This window comes from Phascolarctos cinereus, unplaced genomic scaffold (genome assembly GCF_003287225.1).
Source record: "Phascolarctos cinereus isolate Bilbo 61053 unplaced genomic scaffold, phaCin_HiC Scaffold_1;HRSCAF=81, whole genome shotgun sequence".
In the NCBI taxonomy this organism is placed as follows: domain Eukaryota; kingdom Metazoa; phylum Chordata; class Mammalia; order Diprotodontia; family Phascolarctidae; genus Phascolarctos; species Phascolarctos cinereus.
In genome coordinates, this window is record NW_027555514.1 from 214,377,416 (window position 1) to 214,399,960 (window position 22,545).

Genomic DNA, 22,545 nt, shown 5'->3' on the forward strand with positions numbered 1-22,545 from the left:
TGAACCACATTGCCTCTCATCCCTTCTAAATAAACCCTAGCAAATTCCCTCTTGTGGTGTGGATTGTGTGGATAGAAGAAATATAAAGGGAAAGAGGGAATACATCCTAGAACCGTGCATCTGTTTGTGATGGCGGTGATGGAACAAGGGAGACAAGTCATTGGGTTGGTCTTCAACAGGTATCCAAACTCAGGTATCCAAGTAGGCTTAGGGACCAGGAAGATCTACATGATTCCTTTGGTCCTTCTGTGAATGCCTTGAGTTGGCAGCTTGGGGATCAAAAATGGTTAGAAAACAGTGAAAATTAACAGTGTAGAGGTCAAAGGTAAAATTTCCTGGACTCTTCCCAACTGGGAATTAGTACCTGGCTTATAGTCAGACAGATCTAAGGTCCAGTCTTGGCTCCCTCATTGTCCCTCTACTTCACTGGCCAATACAAGAGGGAACATAGAAACTGACACGTCTCCATTCTTAGATGATGCTTAGCACACTTTATTCACCCCACCAGGCAGAAGAGTGGGTATTGTCCTAGGAGAGTTCAGTCCATGAGGCACAGTGGCTAGGACAGGTACGGTCCACAGAGACAGTCTAGAGTATTGATGTTGTAGACAGAAAGAGGAAGGGAGGCAATAAGTTAAGAGCCATATAATTTATGAAAAAATAATATATATTTCTATGTATCTCATATCCCATTGCTGTGTTTCACCCTTAGAGACCAATAAATAGCATGAAAAACAGCAGCTGGAGGCTTTGTTTGGGGTTGGGAGGGTGTTGGGCATCTCCCCAGACAAAGATGTGTGTGAGTCTATGTGCCCTTGATTTCTCACCTGAGACTCAGGTAGTGGATGGCATTCTACTCTGCTTAGCAGCTTGGAGTACTAAGGCTATAAAGACCAAAGAAAGAGACAGAGTCTAGACACCTACTACCTTGAGAAGTGGGACTTGGGGATGTGAGTGAGGAGCTAAGGCTGGGGGCATTAGGGGAGAGATGAGGACAGAGTAAGGGGAGAGATGAGGACAGAGTAAGGGAAGAGATGGGCTCTGAGGTGGGAGAACATGGAGGAAGGGTGGGGGGTCTGTTGTTTATGAGAGATTTCAAACTGAAAAAAGGGGTCAGTTGGGGGTAGCTTGGAATCTGCTAACCAAAGGGGAAAGGAGCTAATAGGGTCACAGACCCAAATACCCCTGTTTTAGATAATGAATCTTTTCTTTTATGTCTCTTTAAGACATTCATTTTGGGGCTGATAGGATACCCTCTTTAGCATGGCTGTAGAAGATAGTAGCTAAGAAGACTCCTTACCTCCCCATACTTAGGTTCTGTACCCTCAGGACTCCAAAGGGCTCTAATTAAGCCTTTTTCACGGCCCCATGGGAAGGAAGACAGGAAGGCAGGAAGGCATAGAGGCAAAAGGTGAGATGTTAGTCCTAGGAGAAGGTTCAGGGCACCAAATGTAGCCATAGATGACCAAGAGTTGGAGGTTCAAGGCATTTTGGTTCTATCTTTGGGGGATGGGGAGGGGGGCAATATTGCAATGTGGCTATACTGGAGATCTGAGAACTTTGCCTTTTTAGGTAGAGTACATAGTTAGAGAATAGGAATTTTAAGTGTGAGGCCACAGGGATTCTAGGACAAGGGGCCCTGGCCAGGCTCTATAGTAGCTGCACCTGAATAAGGTGAGATGAGATTCTGTTACCTCTCCTCTAGGAGTGTATGGTAGGGCTTAAGTGTTAGCAACATCCACAAGAACTTGGAATTAGCTGGGAAAAGGCTTCTTCTAACCTTCTCCTCTAACTAAATGGCAAGAATATAAGGTTTCCCTGATGAGGAGATGGGAAGCTGGCTCAGGAATAGGCCAATGGACCATTCCTTTCCTGGGCGCTATTAAATTTGAGCAAAGTCCCTGGGAGTGTGGGACTCAAGTGGGTCAGAAGGGAAGGGGAGGGATAATGAAGCATTTCAGCTGGGTCATCACGGCCCAGGAGCCTCAAGGCTAATTCCCTGGTTCCACCCAGAAGAACATCTCATTTCTCCCCCAGGAATCCCCATACCCTGCCTACTTTTAATACTGTCAGGGGTTTAGGGAGCAAGTGAAGACTGGTGGCAAGGAAGTAGTGGGCTTTCATCCTCCTTGCTAATCTGGCTAATCACCAGCACCCACGCTTCCTTTCCTCCAGCCATCCCCCGGAGGTGCCAGTGGAGGGATATGCAGCATGAAGGTGACCAGACCAGAGAGCAATGGGAGACTTGTTCACTTAATTCTATCCTGAGTCGAGGACTTGAGAGGCATGTCCAGGGCGGGGGATCATGCCAGACAGATCAGTTGTTCAGATTCCCCCAACCTCAAATGAAAACTGAGTGTGTGTGTGTGGGGGAAGGGAATCAGAGGAAGTCCTAGAGGTGACAAGGAATAGAGGCAAGATTGATCCTGAAGTCCATTTAGCACGTCCAGGAAGCACGGCAAATGACCCTGACCACTGGGTGGAAATTCCAGACATGAGTGATGCTGTTGGGAGGCTGAGAAGTGGAGTGGAATGATCATTAATCCCCTCTGGACACCTTCTCCCACCAAGAATATAGGCAGGCTGACGCTTCCCTCTGTCTTCCATGAGTCGGAGTGGCTGGCTGGGTCAGGGGGCCAGCTGCCTTACTGAGTGGCCTCAGATTCCTGAGAGATGAGCTTTTCTGACATCTCTGTGATCTTGATCACTGGACCCCTGTTCTTCCTCCTTAGGAAGGGGGACACTGAGGGGCCTGATTTGGAGGCAACTGCAAGGGAAATAAACATGGGAGGTGACTGGGTAGAATCTCATACTCTTGTCCCAATCCATTCTCCCTCTCCAATCTACCCTCTGCATAGCTGCCAAGTGGATATTTTTAAGTCATACGTCTGATTATGTCTCTCCCTTGCTCAAAAATCTTCCATGGCTCCCTATTGTCTCTAGGACAAAATATAAAATCTTTAGCCCGGCATTTAAGCTCCCCCAAGAATCTTGCTCCCATCTATCTTTTCAGTCTTATTTCCTGTTACTCCCCTTTATACACTTTCTGTTCCAGACAAATTGACGTATTTACTATTATTTCTGATACCTGAGATGCCATCTCAGGCTGGCGCCATATCTGGAATGCACTCCCTCCTCACCTCTACCTCACTCGGCTCCCACTTTCCAAGTGCTCCCTCCCCACCATTCCTTAGTTTTCTCTGCCTCTAGAAGTTACTTTGAATATACTCGGTATTTACCTCTCCATGTACAGGTTCTAGCCCCTCCAGCAGATTATAAACTTTTTGAAGGTAAGGGTTGTCTCTTTTTAATTTTGGTTTTCCAAAATTTCAGTACCTTACACGTCATAGGTACTCAATACATGTTTGTTAAATTGAATCAAGCTGCTTTTTGATCCCCCTAAAAAAGGAATCAGGTTCCCAACCCCGGGGATCCTACCTTCCATCAACTTCCCCTAAACACACACAGGATAAGATGAATAAACTCACCAGGTCTGGATCGGGACTGGATGGCACTGACAACCGCAGAGGAAGGAGAGTCCATTCTGGGGAAAAAGAAGCAGGAGGTCAGGTGGAGAAGGAAGGTCCTCTGGTGACTCCGAAGGAGGGAGGGACCAGAGGGGGACAGAGTCTATGGGCAACCCTCCTGCTTTTGTGCTGTGTTAACCTGGGTGAGTGACATAGCCCTTTTGGGTTTTACTTTTCTCCTTGACGAAGCTTCCTGATTTCTGTTGGCCTGATGCCTGATTTCATTTAAGGTTTGGATTCCCAGACTTGGGGAGAGTGTTCTTCACATTTTTTCATTCTATAACATATGCTAGAAGCGTTTTTCGGTACTTTAAAAAGTGAAATATAGTGCACTGGAATCAGGGAATCCTGATTTATAGGCCCAGGTTAGGCACTAATTGTATAATGTTTGCCAAATTGCATGATAATAACAATAATAACTAAATATGTTTATAGAATGTTTTTTGCTTAGGCTTTTGCATATATGATCTTTTTGAGTCTCGTACCATGGGAGGTAGAAAGTGCAAGTATTATTTTCACTTTACAGATGAGGAAACTGAGGCCCAGAAAGGTCACGTGATTTGCCAAAAGTCATGCAGAGGAAGGGCAAAAGGTCTTCCGATTTCAAGGCAAGGGTTCTCTCCTTTGCAGCATGTGACCTCTCCTGTACCTCAGTTTTCCTATATGTAAAATGGGGGGGTGTTTAGACTAGATGGCCTAGCCTTAAATCCTGTAATTCTCAGAGCCCTCGCCTTCTCTCCCATCTTATCTGGTCCTGCCTCTGGCCTCATCTGGTCAGTTCCCTCCCATCACCTGCACTCTTCTCCTTCCACCAGTTTCCTGTAGGTGGCGATCTCTATGTCCAGGGCCAGCTTGACATTCATCAGCTCCTGGTAGTCCCGCAGCTGGATGGCCATGTCCTTCTTGGCTTTCTGCAAGGCCTCCTCCAGCTGGGTGAGCTTGGCCCGGGCGTCCCGGAAGGCCAACTCTCCCTGTTCCTCTGCTGCCTTGATGTTCTCTTCCAATTGCAGACACTACAACCAAGAAAATGAGGAGAGATTGTCAGAGAGGGAGGGACCGGAGCCCAGCCTGGGCATTCTTGGGTAGAGGGACAGTAAGGTATCACATAACCCACATCCCCCAGGTATGGAGAAGAAGTTCAGTTAGAGATAAAGTGAAATTTAAATGTGATAGTATAGTGCTTTATGGTTCCTAAAATAAAGAGTTTGACCTGTGAAAGGCAGCGTGGTGTAATGGATGGAGACCTGGCCTTGAAACCAGGAGCTCAAACCCCATCTCTGAAACATCCTGGCTGTGTGACCCTAGACAAGTCACTTAACCTCTAGGCAACTTTCTAAGACTATAAAAAAGAAGGTTCTGGTCCTCATTGGTAGGGAGAGTTTCCGTATTAGGAATTCCCCATATCATTGAAACCGTAGGTTCATTCCCTATCACCCTATTATCATTTGAGACTTTATAACAACCCTGTGAGAAAAGCAGGAAAAGGGTTATGAATAAGACCATTTAAAAGCATCTAAGTGGCATAACAGTGCTCAGCCTAGAGTCAGGAAGATTTGAGTTCAAATTTGACCTCAGACTCTTACTAGCTGTGACCCTGGGAACGTCACTTAACCTCTTTTTGCCTCAGCTGTAAAATGGTAATAATAACAGGGTTGTTGTGAGGATCAAATGAGATAATATTTATAAAGTGCTTAGCACAGTAGGTGCATTTATTAAGTACCTACTAGGTTCTGAACACTGTATTACCTTTTTTCCATTTTATAGATGAGGAAATTGAGAACCAGGGGTTGTCACTTGGCCAATGCCACAACTAATAAGAGGAAGAGAAAATGCACTGCAAAGACCTCTAAAGGCCAACAGTCTTTTTTGTTGTCTACCCAGAATGCTTGGACAAGATGGCCTCTATCACCCTTTCCAGGTCTAAATTTCATGGTCCAAACGGGACTTGAATTCAGGACTTCCAAGTCTAGGTTCCATTAAGAAATACATGTGCTGCCTTAATGGTCAAGGATATTATCCTTGTCCAGGAACCTGCGATGGGTCTGTCCCAGGGATATTTTAAAACCAGCCTTTTTTCTTGAGTGGTTCAGGCCCACCCTGGGGATTGATGAACCCCAGTCCAGTTTTATTGGCGGAGAGACCTGGGAGAGAAGGTTTGGGTGTGCATGGCCCCTTTGAGTCACTCACATGGCTCTTCAGAGAGAGGATTTGCGATCTTAACTTCTGAATCTGGATGTTCAAGTCGGCAATCTCGCTTCTGCTGTTTTGAAGGCTGTTCCCAAACTCAGCAGAGCGAGCTGCCCTTTCCTCCAGCTGAGAATTAAACAAGAGTAAATGAGAAGCATGGTCCAGCGTAGGAAGACTTCTCTGTGGCTGTTTCCTCTTTTTTCCCCATCTCATCCTTATTCTTTCTTTCCTTACTGATTCTCCACTCCCCTCTTTTCCTTAGGCGCTCTCACAGCTTCCTGACTATTCTCTGCCATTTTTCTTTTCCTGTTTTTTTCTTTTTCTCCCACCGTCATGCCTTTCTCTCTCTCTTCCGCCTATTCTCTTATCATTTTCCCCCAGTGCTCTCCTCATCCCAACCCCTTCTCTAATCTCCTCCCTCTTTTCTATCCCTCACCTTCCTATCCTCACTTAAGATCCAGGGGTCTTTCCATTATATGAAGCTGCCTCACTCACCTTCCTATTCTCTTGTCTTTTCTCTCCTCAACTTCTTTATTTCCTCCCTCTTTTCTTTCTCCCCTTTTCTTTTCTCTCCTGTCCTCTCTCTTTTGTCTCTATTTTCTCCCCTCTTCTCCCTCTCCTACTCTCTGTTGTTTACTCTGTCCACCTTCTCTATTCTCCTCATGTCTTCTCTCTTCCCTAACTTCTAGTTTTCCTTCTTCCTCATCTTCACTGTTCTCCCCCTCTCCCTCACTCTCTTGTTTTCTTTCTTTCCACCTTCTTTATCCTTCTCTCTCTTTCTTTTGTCCTCTCCCCTACTTTCTATTCTCTGTCCTCTCTCTGTTTTTTCCCCTTCACTTTATTCTCTCCGCTCTCCTCCCAAATCCTTATTCTCTGTCTCCTTCCCCTCATCCTCCTATTTTTTTCTCTCCCCAGAAGTCCTATAGTTTAGAGTCTAAACAGCACCATATGATGTGGCTTCAGGTTTATGTATCTTCAATTCCACAGACATTTATTAAATGCCCACTGTGCGAAAGATGCTGGACTGAGAGGTACAAAGACAGGTGTAACACTGACCCTATTCATGAGGGTCTTCAGGTCAGGAAGAGGGGGAGAGATATGAATGCAAATCCCCATGAGACAAGGGAAAATGAACTTAATATGGCAATCTGAGAAACTGAGGAAAAGATGGTCCCTTTTACCTGTAGAGAGCGTTAGCCGTATTAGGGAAGTCTTCATGGAGGTGGTTGTACCTGAGTTAAGCCTTAATAGAAGGCAACTACTTCAAAATATAGGGGAGAGTCCATTCCAGGAACATGGGATAGTCTAAAAAAAGGTGTGGAGATAGAAAAAGGAAGGCTAGGGATGGGAGATGGTGAAAGAGCCAGTAGGCCGACATGTGGCATCCATTGTGAGAGGATGAGGTAAGACTGGATACGTATGGTAGAGCCATGTTGGGGAAGGTCTAGAATGCCCCAACAGTCAGTAGTTTGTAGTTTTTTTCATTAGGGAAACAGGAGCCACTGAAGAGTTTTGAGCAGACAGAGGAGACATGTTTAAAGGAAGATTAGTTGGTCAGGAGTGTGAGGGAAGTATGGTTTGGGGAAGTAAAGACTAGAAGTAGGATGACGCAGTGGAATCAGAGGACTTGGGTTCAAATCCCACCTCTGACACTACCTGTGTGTCTTTGGATAAGTCATTTAATATTTTACATATTAAAGGAATATTTTAAAACCAGCCTTTTTTCTTGGGTGGTTCAGCCTGTGTGTCTTTGGATAAGTCATTTAACTTCCCTTGGCCCTGTTTCCTACATCTGAGGGCATTGGATTGTCTCTGAGGTCCTTCCAATGCTAGATCTAGGCTCTTATGATTCTTTAAGACTAGTAATGAGGCTAGCACAATAGTTCAGGGGAGAGCCATTGAGGGCCTGGTTGGGTGGTGAGGGAAAGGGACAGAGAAAAGATATGGCAGAGGTAGAATGTACAGTCTTTGGAAAATGATGGGATGTTGAGGGCCAGAGGAAAGAGTCCAAGTTGTTTACCATGTTTTAAGATGAAGTGATAGGAAAGATAGGAGCATGGGATGGTGGGGGCGGTGTTAAGATGATAGTCCCTTTTGGCCATGTTGAGTAGGAGGGACCAGTGCAGATTAACACACATCAGGCTGTTCTATGCCTTAGTTTCTCAGTTAGACCATAAACTCCAGAAAGCAGGGATCATTGTTTGCTCCCCTCCTTTTTTGCCACATAGCAGAAGCTAAACCAACACCTGATGGATTGATCTGTTTCTCTCTGAAGTGTCCCCCCAAGAAAAATACAGTCTATCAGGACTGGAAGGAACTTGAGAGCTCGTTCTGTTCAATATATTCCTTTTGCACAAGAGAGCCCAGAGAGAAGAAATGACTTGTCTGAGGACAGAGTGAGTTGGTGGCAATGCCAATGGGACTCTGGTCTAATGCTCTCTACTCTGGGCTAGACTACCTCTTTCTATCCAGGACTTCCTTTTGTATTTTGTTTCTCCCCCTCTTCCCAAACCCTGCCCCCCCATTTCATGAAAATGTGAGATAGATTATGTTCCTGAGCTCACCTTCCCTACCCCCACCACTTATTGGCACTTAGCCCCCCTCCCCTGTCCTAGGCTGGGGCAGCTTCCTGGAGCCAGCCCCCCAGCTTTTCCCTCCCACCCATGTGGCACACAGTCCATAGTCAGTGATGCCCCACCAACATGGCACCCTTTTCTCTTCCCTTCCTACCATCCTGTTTGCCCTTACTCTGCTTCTGGAATATGCTTCGGCCTCCTCCAGACTTCTGGCAGCAATGGCATCATATTGGGCCTTCACCTCCTCCACAATGCCGCTGAGGTCAATGCGGCAGCGACTGTCCATTCCTACGGTCACTGATATGTCCTTCACCTGGGCCATCAGGTCCTGGAGCTCCTGAGAGAAGGGAAGGGGGGAGGATTGAACAGAGAGGTCAGGGGAAGGGGATTCCATTTGGGATCCCCATCTCCTTTATTATTTCAGCTCCTCCATTTTTACAGATAGTGTCCTAGCATGCCTTCCTCCATGAAAAGAGAATGAAAGTATTTGGGGTGTTTTGAAAAAATAACACAAAATACTGGAGTGGAAACAGAGGCCCTGAATTTAAAGCCTAGCTCTGTATGATCTTGGGAAAGTCACTTCCCTTTTCTGCATCTCTACAAAATGAGGGGGTGGGGTTTGAACTAGAAGGCCTCTGAGGTCCTTTCCAGCTAGCAATCCTATGATTAATATTTCTCACCACTCAGCTTCCTCCCCTAAGCATCCTTCCTCCTTCCTTGGTATATCTTCTCCTCTCATCCCCCCTACCTCTAAGCTTTCCACCCTGGATTCCTAGCCCAATCTACAGTCTTGCTTCTCTAGGAAACTTTCTCAGATTCACACTTCTAATTCCATTTTTTCTGCTTTCTCCCCATTGCCTTAGCACTGAAGCCTGGCACTCTGCCTGTTTGTTTCTCATTCTTTTTTGGTATTTAGTCCATCCTTGGTAGATACTTTCCCATAAGACTGGTAGCTCCATGAGAGTAGACACTGTGTCTCTTTCTTCCTCAAATCTCAATTAAAGATGGATCCCAGTTAAGGATGAGTTAAACAACAACCATTTATGAAGGACCTACTGTGTACAGAGTGCTGAATTAGGCGGTAGGAAGGGGATATGAAATTTATGCAATATACGTTCCCTCTGCTCATAGAAATTATAGTTGACTAGAGATATATTTGTTGTTCAGTTGTTCAGTCATGTCTAACTCTTCATGACCCCATGGACCATAGCACACCAATAACATACAATTGCATTAAAGAGGTGCAAATAAAAATCTGAGTGAGGTTGGAGTGGGGGAAAGGTCATAATGGTTACCTGGGGGAAATCAGGGAAGACTTCATGGAGAAAGAATATTTGAGTTGGACTTTGAAAAGTGAGTGGGAATTCAACAGGCAGAAGTGGGGAGGTGTAAGTAGGTTGCATTGCAGGCATGGAGAATAACACGGGCAAAAGTATAAACAGTGGAAAACATGGGGGAGAGTGAGGAGTCCAGTTGAACCAGAGAATAATTTATGTGGATGGGAATAATATGAATAAAAGCTAGGAAGATGCCAGACATGGAGAGCCTGGAAGAGACACACTCCACACTTAACAGGCAACATTCAGAGATTAAGAATTTTTTTCTTCTTTTCTTTCTTTCTCTTTTTTTTTTCTTTTTCTTTAACTAAGAGTTTTGGTAACTGGGGTTGCCTCCCTCCATAGGCTAGCTGAGGTAAACTCTCCATTTTCTTTTAGGGCATATTCAGGGTAACAGCCTCTAATTTCTTCATTGCTTGCATTAGAACTCAGCACCATGGTGGGATGACATTTCCCCAGTTTTACTCCAAGGCTCAGACTTGATTTTTAGAAGGCCTACATTATGACTTCTTCCTACTTCTTCCTATGAGCGAATCACTTCTTTCTGAGGTCATGGAGGAGTTGGACGGGATGGTCTTTTAGGCCCTTCTGGTTCTCAATTCTATAATTTGATGATTCTTTCCAGTCTTTGGAGCTCATGAATTCATACTAATTATGGGTGATTGGAGGGGCCTGTCCCGGTCTGCAGATAATTAGCTCTTTTAAACATCCCAATTGACTGTAAGCCTTCTGAGGGAAGGCTTGTTTCCTTTTTCCTTTTGCTTTCCCAAATCCTAGCATAGTGCTTTACATATGGGGATAGTTTAGGGCCTGGATCTATATTTTCATTGGTATGGAGAACTTCAGGCTAAGAAAACTCTATCTACTGAAACAGGTCAGCACCTTCTCTGCAACTCATAGTTGCCCAGAGGTTGCCAGATCGGTTAAGAAACACGTCTGGGATCACACAGCCAATATGTGTCAGAGGAGAGACTGGAACTCAGGTCTGCAGAGTTTTGAAGCTGGCTCTCTCTGGAAGCTGGCAAAGTGTGAATCTGTTTGGATTCAGGCAAAGGGCTATGCTTAAGGAGCTAGAGGGCCACACGTGGCCTTGAGGCTAAAGTTTCCCCACCCCTAGGGACTTGCCATTTTGCTGGATAGATGAATGGCCAAGGAATTGCCACACTCACTCAGACCCTGTTATTCCTAGCCTCTCATCTATTCCCTGCTCTCCCTCCACTTTTCTTCCTAGGAAAAAGAATCCTAGACACAGAACATTGCAGCTGGAAAGGACCTAAGAGATGCTTTTCTTTGATCTGCTCATTTTACAGATGCGGAAACTGAGGCCCAGAGAGGTTATTGACCTGTGTAAAGTCACCTAGAAGTGGATCTTATAAGAAGAGCTGGAAAGAAACCCTGGAACTCATCTAGCACCATCCCTTAGTTTTACAGATGAAGCATAGGAAGCTTAAGTGATTTGCTTGACGTCACACATATAGTAACAAGAGATGGGAGTCACACCAGTGCCCTCTGACCCAGACCCAGCATTCTTTCCACCACATTACACTGATGAGCATAATGAAGAAGGATAGTTTTTTGTTTGTTTTTTTTTGGTAGGACATCAGTTTCCTTCTTTTCATGCTCATGGAAGGAATCCTGTTTCTCTCACCTGCTCATACACAGTTTTCATCAACTCCACAAAGCTCTGGAGTCCTTGGAGTTTGGCCTCTAGCTCTGTCCTTCGAAGACATTCAGCATCCAGATCCTGGTGAGGAAGAAGTGATCAGTGAGAAAGAGGATGTAGGTGGGATACCTTGGGACTGAGCTGAGCTGGAGAAGAAGTGGGATTAGGGCAAGGGTGGGGTAGATATTAGGGTTGCCCCTTAACTCCAGGGAGTGAAAGTATCTGGTGAGGAAGGAGAGATCCTAAGAAATTAAGGAAGGGGGAGGAGAAGGGTCCATGAGAAGAATCTAAAAGGACTCTGGGAGAAAGTAGCAGGACAAGAACAGTGCCTTAGCTACCTGTGCTGTGTATTTCTCTCTCTTTGTTTACTCATATATTTGCCTATTTGTTTCTCTATTCTGGGATAAACACTGGTGCATTTGCAAAAAGTGTTTTTTTTTAAAAAAAGCTAGGACCCAATGGAAACCAGAAAGCAGGGTTAAGAAAAATCGACCATGGGCCTAGGGGAGGAGTTTTTAATCTGGGGTCCATAGATCTCTTGAGATTTCAGGGGATCCATGAACTTGGACAGGAAAAAAATACATCTTTGTTTTTTACTAATGTCGATTTTAAATTTATCATTTCTTCCAGTTATGAAAGTAAGCAACAGATATTATTCTGAGAAGGGGTTCATAGGCTTCACCAGATTGACTGTGGGGTCTACAACACACAAAATGTTAAGAGCCCCTGGCCTAAGGGAGCTAGATTCTATCCTGAGGTCAGATGGGCTGGGAAATAGGAAAGGATAAGGGGAGTACCTTCTTCAACTGGACAAAGGTGAACTCCATGTCTGTCCGCTTGGTAATCTCTTCTTCGTATCTGAGAGGGACAGAAACAAAAAGAGACTCAGCTCCCCTGCTCTAGCTGTAAGTGTGGGGCTCAGAAACCCCTTTCCCAAAGAATCACTGGAGATAAAATGGATAATTTTAATTACACAAAATTGAAACGTTTTTACACAAAGTCAATGCAGTTAAAATTAGAAGTTAATGGGGGAAAAATATTTGCAGCAAACTTCTCTGATAAAAGTCTCATATCTAAGATTTGTAAGGGACTGATTCAACTCTATAAGCACAAGAGCCATTCCCTAGTAGCTAAATGTTTAAAGAATAGGAACAGGCAGTTCCAATGCAAGCTGTTGACAGCCAAATTTTAAAAATGCTCTAAGTAATCCAAAATAAGAGAAGTACAAATAAAACACCTCTGAGGTTATAGCTTACAACTATCAGACTGTAAAAACCAAAAACAAAAAAGGAAAATGACAATTGGTGGTAGGGAGGTGGAAGGACAGGCATACTCATTGTTGATAGAACTGTGAATTGGTTCAACTGTTCTGGAAGGCAATTTGGAAAACTGTACCCAAAAGTCACTACCCAACAATAGCACTTCTAGGCATACACCCTCAAAAGATCACATAAAATAGGAAAGGACCCATGTGTGCAAACACATTTATAGCTTGCTACAATATTTTTGCCATAGCAAAGAACTGAAGCCAAGGAGATTCCCGTTAATTGGGGAATGACTGAACAAAGTATGGTATATAAATGTAGGGATGGGAATTGGGACTGGATTTTGATTTCATTGGTATAAAGTACTCTTAGGTAAAAAATTCCCTGTATTGACACAGGTCAGCAACTTCTCAACAACTTGTAGTCTTAGAGGAGCAAGGGGAAAAAAAATTTTATTAATTGCCTGTTAGGTGCCAGGCACTATGTTAAGTGCTTTACAGATATCTCTTTTGATCCTCATAACAACTCTGAAAGTTAGATTCTCTTATGATCCCTATTTTATTGTTGAGGAAATTGAGAGGAATAGAGGCTGACTTGCCCAGGGTCACATAGCTACTAAATGTCTGAGGTCAGATTTGAATTTAGGTCTTCCTGACCTGGTCCTCTGTCTCCAAATCCAGGGCACTGGCTGATACCAACTTCTCAGTTAGCTGAGGGTGACCCTGGTGTTGTTGAATAGGTCAATAAGCTTGAGCCAGAGTGCCCAGGTGGGCAAATCCCACATCAACATCAGGACTTTTTTTGGGGTAGAAGTTACCATTCTCCTTTAGGGACCAAGAAGAAACATTAGCCAAAAATAATTTTTGCTAGTGATGGAAGCTTTCACCTATAATTTTTAATTGCCTGCAATGCTTTACTTTTAAATATGTTTTATTAATGCCTTTTGTTTTTACGTAGTCATTTCTGGATATTATCCTCCCTGCCACTCACCCAGAACTGCATACCTCCCATGTGACAGATACTTAAGCATAAGGCGCTTTTACAATGACCTCACCTGACAAGGAATGTAAGGTTGTCCGTCTCCAGCAAGGAAGAGGGAGATGTGTTTCGTTATTTGTTCTTTAGGACCATTTTTTGCTTTTTTCATTCACTCAGAATTTAGTTTCTGTAGCACTAACAAATTTTGTTATTTCTGGGTTCTTTCTTTTGTATCTGGAGTGTGTGTGTGGTGGGGTGTGAGTAAGGAGAGAAAGAAGAGGCTCACTTAGTCTGGCTGAATATATGGGTAAGGAGAAGATGGCAGAGTCCTATGAAAGAATGAGAGTCAAGCAACTTCAGGGACCGAGAGGGATGAGGACAATCCAGCCAGGGCTTCCAGGTCCTTTAGGCTTGGAGTGTAACCTAACTCCAACCCGGAGGTGCACCCCAATTGGCAAGGCCAGAACTGAACCCTGAACCTTAGAACTTCCCAAGTTGGTGAGAGGAGAAGGGGCAGGGTGGGGATGGGGATTCCATTTTCACATGTTTGAAAAACTGTCACAAATTCCAAGCTTGAGAGATGGAGAAGGCTTTAGCAGGACCACCTGACCCCCATTCCCAGCTCTACCTATCACATCACTTGGGGGAATCCCTTAATGCCTTCATCCTCAACTCTTCTTTCTTCCTATGTATCTTCTTCACTGTCCAGGTTCACTTAGGTTTCCCATTTGTGCTTTCTTTTCTTTTTCTTTTTCCTTTCCTTTCCTTTCCTTTCCTTTCCTTTCCTTTCCTTTCCTTTCCTTTCCTTTCCTTTCCTTTCCTTTCCTTTCCTTTCCTTTCCTTTCCTTTCCTTTCCTTTCCTTTTTCTTTTTCTTTTTCTTTTTGTTGTTGTTAGGCAATGGGGTTAAGTGACTTGCCCATGGTCACACAGCTAGAAAATGTTATGTGTCTGAGGTCGAATTTGAACTCAGGTCCTCCTGACTCCAGGGCCAGTGCGCCACCTAGCTGCCCCCTGGGTTTCCCATTTGTGAAATGGAAAAGATGGATTCATTTTCTGTATTTCCACAATGAAGTCATGAAAGAGTTAATAACCCTAGCAATGAGGATTGCTTTCTTACCCCTACTCCCACTCCCACCCCCATGGTCTTGCTTAGTTTCTGGCTGTTCTTTGCCGGGCTTCTGGCTGGAATGGGGACCCTATCTGATGGATGGAGCTAGGGATGGGATATCTTGGTTCCTCCCCATCCAATACTCAGATCTTGTGTAACTGACTCCCCTTGGGAAAACATTTGCCGTGGAGCCTGGGCTTGTTTATAAGCTATTCCTTTCCCTCTCACCTGCCCCTTGACACTCAGCCTGTGGCTGTTCCAGCTATGATCTGTGCACAACCCTGCAGAGATCTCTGGTGTTTCCCTTCCCCTCCATTCTGGTCATCCTTCAGGTATCTTGAAGATTAGAGCTGTGTGTGTACAATGGGATCTTGTAGCTCCAGAGTTGCCTGAGAGATGGGTCCCTCCTCTTTTTTATGTTTTTCTCCTTGGAATTCCTCAATCACCTTCTGGTGGTAATTATAGCCAGCCTTCCTTGTCACGCAGGTACTGCCCTGGACCAGTGTCACCAGCTGGCATGGTTCCTCAGGCCGCATGGGCAACCTGAGTGGCAGTACCTCCCCACAGCCTTGACCTCTGCCATCTGACACCTGTGTGCAGAAGCATGCCTGAGAGAGAGAAACCAGGTCTACTGGAAATCAGGTCAGAGAGAAAAGAAATCTCCCTGATGGCTGCTCTCGTATCCTGGGTTCTCTTAGAAGATGTGGTGGGGGACAAAGCCTGAACTGAGATTCAGGAGACCTGGGTTCTATTCCCAACTCTTCCACTTATTTATCTGCATGACTGTGGGCAAGTCTCTTAACTGATGGCCCTCAGTTTACTCATTAGACGAGGGGGTTGCAGTGCCTTTTAAGTGACTTCCCTATGTCTCGAATGCTTTTCATCTTCACCTCCAGCTTTTGGCTATGCAGGTCCTTCAATATTCAGTTCAAATCCTATCTTCTTCAAGAGGCCTTTCCTGGCCCCTACCCTCTTTCCCCCAGCCCCTTCCAAGACTACCTTCCACTGTATATGTCACGTATAGGAATAGGTAGGTGGCACAGTGGATAGAGTGCCAGGCCTGGAGTCAGAGATGATGCACCAACATACTCTATGGCTAATTATGGGAAAGGGGGGAAACTCAACTCAGGCCAATAGGGTCAGGCCGGGATCACTGGGGCAGTGGCAAGAGGGGATGGGGTGGGGGTAGGGGTGTCAAAGGGAGCCTCTGCCTAGATATGAAAGTTCCTGGATTATGGTCATGCCAGTCACACCTTCTTCTGCTCCTCATGGGTATGCACCTCCTGAAAGACTGAGGATCCACCAGACTTTCTTGCCACCTGACCTTCATGATTGCCCACTGCTAGACTGTCATCATATCTAATGCTTTATTTTCATGAGGTCTTCTCATATCGCTCGATCATAATATCACAGTGGTCATCTAGAACAGGGCAGCTAGGTGGCGCCATAGCACACAGAGTGCTGGGCCTGTTCAAATCCAGCTTCAGACACTTACTAGCAGCATGACCCTGGGCAAGTCACTTAATCTTGTTTGCCTCAGTTTCCTCATCTGTAAAATGAGCTGGAGAAGAAAGTAGCAAACCACTCCAGTATCTTTGCCAAGAAAACCCCAAATGGGGTCACGAAGAGTCAGACACGAGTGAAAACTGACTGAACAGCACCATCTAGAACACCTTTCCCCACCCAGTCCCATTTTGCAGATGAGGAAACTGAGGCTCAGAGAGATCCGGCGCTCTTCTTGCCTGGTTTCTAGGAGGCTTACTCCTTGGGTTTGGTGCCCAGTTCCTTTTTTGTTTCAGGATGTTAGGGTCAGGGATGTGAGCGTCCTCCTTTCCAGTTCCCAGTTCTAAAAGGAGGAGGCCTCCGGCTTGGTAGAGAGGTCACCTGGGAGGGATTCTATGACTTGGAGCTGGAAGAGACCTTTGTTTCTATTGCTGTTCAGTCACATCTGACTCTTTGTGACCCCATTTGGGGTTTTCTTGGCAAAGATACCCTAGAGTGATTTGTCATTTCCTTCTCTAGCTCATTTTACAGATGAGGAAGCTGAGGCAAATAGGGTTAAGTGACTTGCCCAGGGTCACACAGCTGGTAAATGTCTGAGGCTGGATTTGAACTTAGGTCCTTCTGACTCGAGGGAAGGCACTCTATCCACCAAGCCACCCAGCTGCCTGGAAGGGACCTAAGTGATCATTTAGTTCCACCCCTTCATTATCTAGAGGAGGAAACTGAGGCTCAGTGATTTATCTGAGGTCCTGTAGGGTTCTCTATCTCTTTTGCCTCCGTTCTTCTCTTCCTGGTTCCTCCGTAGCCTCCCCTGCTGAAATCTGGCTTCTCCTCTGGAAGTCTAGACCTTTACACTAAGGCTGAGTTGTAGGGTAGTATCTGACTTGGAGGCAAAGGCTTGGCCTGAAACCATCCAGGCCCTGGCTAACCCCAGGAGTCCAAGATTCCGTGCAGTTCTCTAATGGAATAAAGGCTGTATTAGACACGACCAAAATGATAATTTGTTTTGCTTGACTTTACATATTGGATCCAAGGGTTTTGTTTTTCTTTCTTTCTTTTTTTGCCCAGTGGAGAGAGGCGGGCAATGAGAAGGGAGGTGGGAGGGAGGGAAAAATGAATGCTCTAGGATTAAAAATAAAATTTAATTGAAAAAACAGTAAATTTCAGTAGAAACCAGGCAGGGGGTGGGCCTGGGAGAAGTAAGGCAGAGTCACACTAGCAGGTTGGTCCTCGTGGAGACGTAATATCTCTACTGTCCTCACTCTTGCCCCTTGTTGTGGGTTTCACCCAGGACCGTGTCTTTGGGAAGGGGGAGATAGGGCACAGAGTCAAGGTCATTGAGCTCTTTAGGGAAGAGAAGGGTAAAAGGTCATGAGTACTATTGAGCAGGCCAGAGGCAAACACTGAAGGAGGGATTGCTTAATGTCTTCGGGAGTTGCTGCTTTCGCCTGGAAGGGGGTGTCCCTTGTGCCTAGTATCCAGTCTGCCCAGCTGGCTGCCCAGCAGACCACATGCTGAGTCAGTTTAGAACTATAGGGAGATGGCCCAGAAGGTGACAGGACCTGGGAATGCGGGGAGGCAGGCCTGACTTTTGGCCCCTTCTCCAGGAGAAAGGAACCCACTGTATCAAGTCCTAAGCTCCTCAGAAGGGTGTGGAAAGAGAGCCTGTGACTAGGAATCAGGAATCCCAGCTTGGCTTCCAGCTCCCTGTATAAATATGCTTGGGAAAATTGCTCCTCGTCTTTGCACCTCATCTGGAAAGTGAGGGCCCTTCCAATTCTGATATCCTATAATTTTATGTTCCGTGGAGGCTGCCCCTTCCTGGACTGAAAGCCCAACTGGGCTGACCCTGTCTCCTTGCCCTTCCTTCCCTCACTCTGTCCAGCTTCACAAAATGTATTTAATTCAATTTGCTGCCTTGTTCTACCATCCCCCACCCCCCACTCCCTCCCCTCTCCCCAACTTGTTCACTTGTCAAGAGCAAGGGCTGATCTCATCAGTTTTATGTAGCCAAGGATTAGCCCCTCCCTGTTCTCTCTGTCTTGGGACCTAGCCCAAAGTCACCCAGGCACCCCCTCCAACACACATAGCAACCTGGGGGGTCTAGGAGATACAAAACATTCCCCACGCCTATCTCCCTCAACCTGAGCTCTTCCCTCTGGGGAGCCCTGGTACTTTTCTCTCATTCCATTATCTATCCACCACTTTCCTCTTATTCTCTTTCTTTTGGCTACTAATGGAGCCCAGTTTGGAAGACCCTTTCTTGGACCTTGAATGCTCTGTGGGATGTTAGATAAAACCATGCCTAGGACTGAATAGAATTTTGCAATGAATCTAATGTAGATCATGTGCCAGACCAAATAGAATTCAATCACATAATTTTTTTTTTTTTTAGATTGAGAAGGGACCTTACAGATCTAGTCTGGTAGCAAACCTAATGGAAATTAGGCAGCAGGCCTGTGAGAAATCAGGTAGAAAACTGAATGAAAATCAGGGAGAGGCTAAATGAGAACTCAGGCAGCTGAATAGAAACTAGGCAAGAGGCCTAATGGAATTCAGATTAAGACCTCATGGAATTTAGGTGGAGACGGAAAGAGAAATCCCACAGTGAACTGTGGAACAGACCTAGGAGAAATGGAATCTCCCTGGTCTTTCCTGTGGGGCCTCTCTGTGTTGGTTTCCAAAACTCTGTCTGGGGGTGGTTGGTAGGAACTCTGGAGGTGGTGAGGTCAGATGCTGGGGGAAGGTAGGATATTAGGACTAGTGAGTCAGGGAGGCTGTAGGGTGAGAGTGTTGACAATGTGGAGCAGACTGGGTAGGATCATAGAGTCTTAGGCCATCAAATACTAGGATTTGAAGACATGAGGGAAGTGTCTTACGGGGAAAGAGACAACAGAGAAAGCTACTTGGACTTCTAGATTTCCCAGAACTGTACTGTTTTGTCACTGAGAGGTTTTTCTTGGACCTCTTATTCTCTTTCCTGTCAACAGTTAATTTATGAAGAAGCACTAGCTTTGCTACTATAAAAAAAACTACTGGGAGCATCATAGTGTGGAGAGAGGCTGGTGCCCTCAGAAGGGTTATTGGCAATTGTTGCCGTCATTTTGTTCTCTATATTAATTGCCTCGTCTTCCTTATCGTGGTAATAAGAAGAGCTTCTGAGGAAAGCTGGGGTCCAGAGTAGGATACCTGGGGGTCCTGAGTGGAGGCAGAATAGGCAGGGACTCAGGCTGCTCCACCCTCCATAGGCGGTGGAAAAATATCATGTCCTTCTTAGGTCTCGCTGTCCTTAGGGAGACCTGCCCCAGTCTATGTCACAGGACAGAAACTTACTTGATCTTGTATTCTTCCACCTTCCCCATCATCTGCATCAGGTTGGCTTCAAGCTGACTTCGCTCCTGGCTCACTGTCTTCAGCTCCTGCTGAAGGCGGTTCAGGTACTCCTCATACATGTGGCTGAAGTCAACCGAGGTGGATTCTTGCTCCTGTAGGAAGCTCCATCGGGTTTGCAGCAATTGGTTCCGCTGCTCCAGTGACTGCACCTAGAAGAGTTAGGGAATGGGCAGTGAGGGGACAGGAGTTGGGGGCTGGACTGCTTGGTGGGGTTTGGGGAGCTCCAGGTCCAAGGTGAGGAGAAAAGAGGTCCGAGTCCAGAGGATTTGAGACACACCTCAGAACATACATACACTAAGAGACCTAAGATTTGAATGCAGGTCCCTTGTACCACCCTCTGCCCTTATTTCTTAATTTTTTTTTTTTTTGCTTAGGCAATTGGGGTTAAGTGACTTGCCCAAGGTCGCACAGCTAGTAAGTGTCAAGTGTCTGGTCTGAAACTCAGGTTTTGATTTGAACTCAGGTCCTCCTGACTCCAAGGCTGGAGCTCTATCCACTGTGCCACCTAGCTGCCCCTTTCTTCATTCAATCTGACAAGCATGTAGGGACCTTACAGTTTCCATTGTCTAACTTTTACCTGAACAGCAGCCTATGTGCAAGTGCAGTATCTCTGACAAGTGACCTCCATTTGTCCCCCTCCCAGGCAGTCTTAGCTTTTTAGCCAGCTCTCAGGAAGTTTCCCCCTATATCCTGCTGAAATCTGCTGGTGCAGCTTCTACTTAGTTTTGCTCTATGGGGCCAAGCAGAATTTATTTCACATGATGGCCTTTCAGATATAGCAATTATGTCCCCCCCCCCCAAATCTTCTTTTCTTCACTTTCAACATCCCTGGTTTCCTCCATTGATCCTCTTACAGGATGGTTTCCCTGCTTCTCTCAACCCTGCTGGCTGCTCTTCTTTTGATATACTTTAGCTTTGTCCATCCTAAAATGTAATGTTCACAGAAATCTGAACAGAACACGACAAACATGCCTCCATCAGGACAGAGGACACGAAATGGGACTGTCAACACTTTTCTTCTTTCCTGAGTACTCTCATTGCCTCAGAAGCTCTTGGCCTAAGCTTGGACTTCCTTTTCTTTGCTCTTGAGACAGAGGTATAGTTTTCAAGAGAAAACTTTATGAGTAGTGAAAGCAAAAAGGAGAAAATGCAAATCTTACAGAATTTATGAGTTACAGAGCATAGGAATCTTATCCCAAAGCATCCCTATTTTAGGTGTTGTTAAGGTTCATAAGGCTGCATTCCATCTAACTGATCTTTCCCCCTAGGGAGCTAGGTGGCCTGGTCGTGGCCCCTGGAAGACCCGAGTTCAAATTTGACCTCAGACACTTACTAGCTGTGTCCTGGGGCAAGTCACTTAACCTCTCTTTGTCTCAGTTTCTTTAGCTCTAAAGTGGGAATAATAATAGTACCTGTCTCCCAGGGTTGTTATGAGAATCAAATGAGATATTGAAAGTCCCTATGTATCTGGTACATAGTAGGTACTTAATAAATGCTCGCTCCCTTCCTTTCCTTCCTTCTTCCCACCTGGTTTCATACTTCCTTTCCTCTGAAGCATGTCTGGCCTCCTGGCCTGTCTTTGTGCTTCTGTCCCCAGGACCTAGCACAGTTGTTGATGCTTAATGAATATTTGTTGATTGATTGGTAAATCTTAGAGTTCTATGAAAACGTGGATCGCTATTATGATGCCTTTCTCCCCAACTTCTAGGCTCCGTGGTTGGAAGTCAAGGCCTTTCCTCATTATTCTGTAACCTGAACAAGGCTCCACACCCCCTGCTCCCCCACAACCATTTGGACAAGTGTGTCTCTTCACACCCTCCAAAGAAATTGCCTTTCCCTTATGACTGGGGACAGAAATCACATGTTCCTTTTTCCATACGCTAGCATTACTAGAGAATGCATAAGCATTATGTATGTATTGCCAACCCCATTGTGGGACAGTGTGTGATTTCCAGCTGTCACTGTGGGACAACTATACACTGTTGGAGGTTCCTGGGGGAACATTGCTTATGAAGCAGTTTCATGGCTACTAGAAGTCAGGGGAAAAGAGATCTAGAGCTCAGAGGAACTTTAGAGGCTAGCTAGTTCAACACCCTTCATTTTACTGAGAAGTAAAGTGAAATTCAAAGAGGTTAAGTCACTTGACTAAGGTCACAGTTAGTAAGCATCAGAGGGCAGATTAGAACCTATGTACCATGCTGCCTTCTCTAAATTCTTTCCCTAGAAGCTGGCACTTAGAACCAGAGACATGGTAAAGATTCCTGGAGGTATAAAAAAAGTTGAGATGGGATAATTTAGGCTGGCTGACTGTCAACTCAAGATCCCTGTCATTCTCTACAGGCCTAAGGCTTGAGACTCTGGGCATGAGAGAAGGGTTGACTGCGGCCATCTAATCTTATGTCTGGATAGACAGGAATGCCTACACAAGGGGGGCAGTGAGGGGTGATGCTACTATAGCAAGAGAAGCTCATCTTGGGCAGAGAAGCTTTGAGAGAGCATCTTATCTCTCCAGGTCTGTTGTTATTCTTGGTGGTGGGGTTTTCTCTGATTAGGTACTGACTTCCTTGGCCTTGGACCATTGTTGTAAACTTCTTTTTCTGCCTCTGACATAGCCATTTAGATTCTAGTTCCTACACTTAACCATCTGTATGAGCATGGGAGAGAGAGGGACAGATTACAGTCATGAGGCACCACTGATGGGGGCTTCTGGGGGCTAGTGACAACAGATTTGCTGTGGTGTGGCTAGGTGCTGCTGGGGGTGGTGATATGGGGATGGAATTGGGGTAGAATGGAGGTGACTGGTTCTCAGACTTGTACAGGGATAAATTTCTTTTCCTTTTCCCCTTTCTTTCCCCTTCTCCTCTTCCTTCTTCCTTCCTTTCTCTTGCCTTACTTTCCTTTTCCTTCTCTTCCTTTCCTTGTCTTCCCTAGCCTGGGTCTTCCTATCATGCCCAGGCAGCAAGTGTGGTCAATGATGGGTTCGAACCCAGTTGCTTGGCTTCGATAA

General features: G+C 45.5%; 1 protein-coding gene across 1 annotated transcript in view; it reads right to left on the reverse strand.

Annotated features, from left to right (window-relative positions):
* Positions 1 to 476: 476 nt before the first annotated feature.
* The window catches only part of KRT80 (keratin 80), a 33,391-nt gene continuing 11,322 nt past the window's right edge, over positions 477 to 22,545 (reverse strand). The window contains exons 2-9 of the mRNA XM_020966281.2: positions 19,479 to 19,687; positions 12,088 to 12,148; positions 11,276 to 11,371; positions 8,463 to 8,627; positions 5,715 to 5,840; positions 4,320 to 4,540; positions 3,489 to 3,544; positions 477 to 2,767 (exon numbers count right to left, since the gene is read on the reverse strand). Coding sequence (XP_020821940.1) covers positions 2,646 to 2,767; positions 3,489 to 3,544; positions 4,320 to 4,540; positions 5,715 to 5,840; positions 8,463 to 8,627; positions 11,276 to 11,371; positions 12,088 to 12,148; positions 19,479 to 19,687 — 1,056 coding nt within the window. The 3' untranslated portion in view covers positions 477 to 2,645. The remainder of the gene's footprint in view (positions 2,768 to 3,488; positions 3,545 to 4,319; positions 4,541 to 5,714; positions 5,841 to 8,462; positions 8,628 to 11,275; positions 11,372 to 12,087; positions 12,149 to 19,478; positions 19,688 to 22,545) is intronic.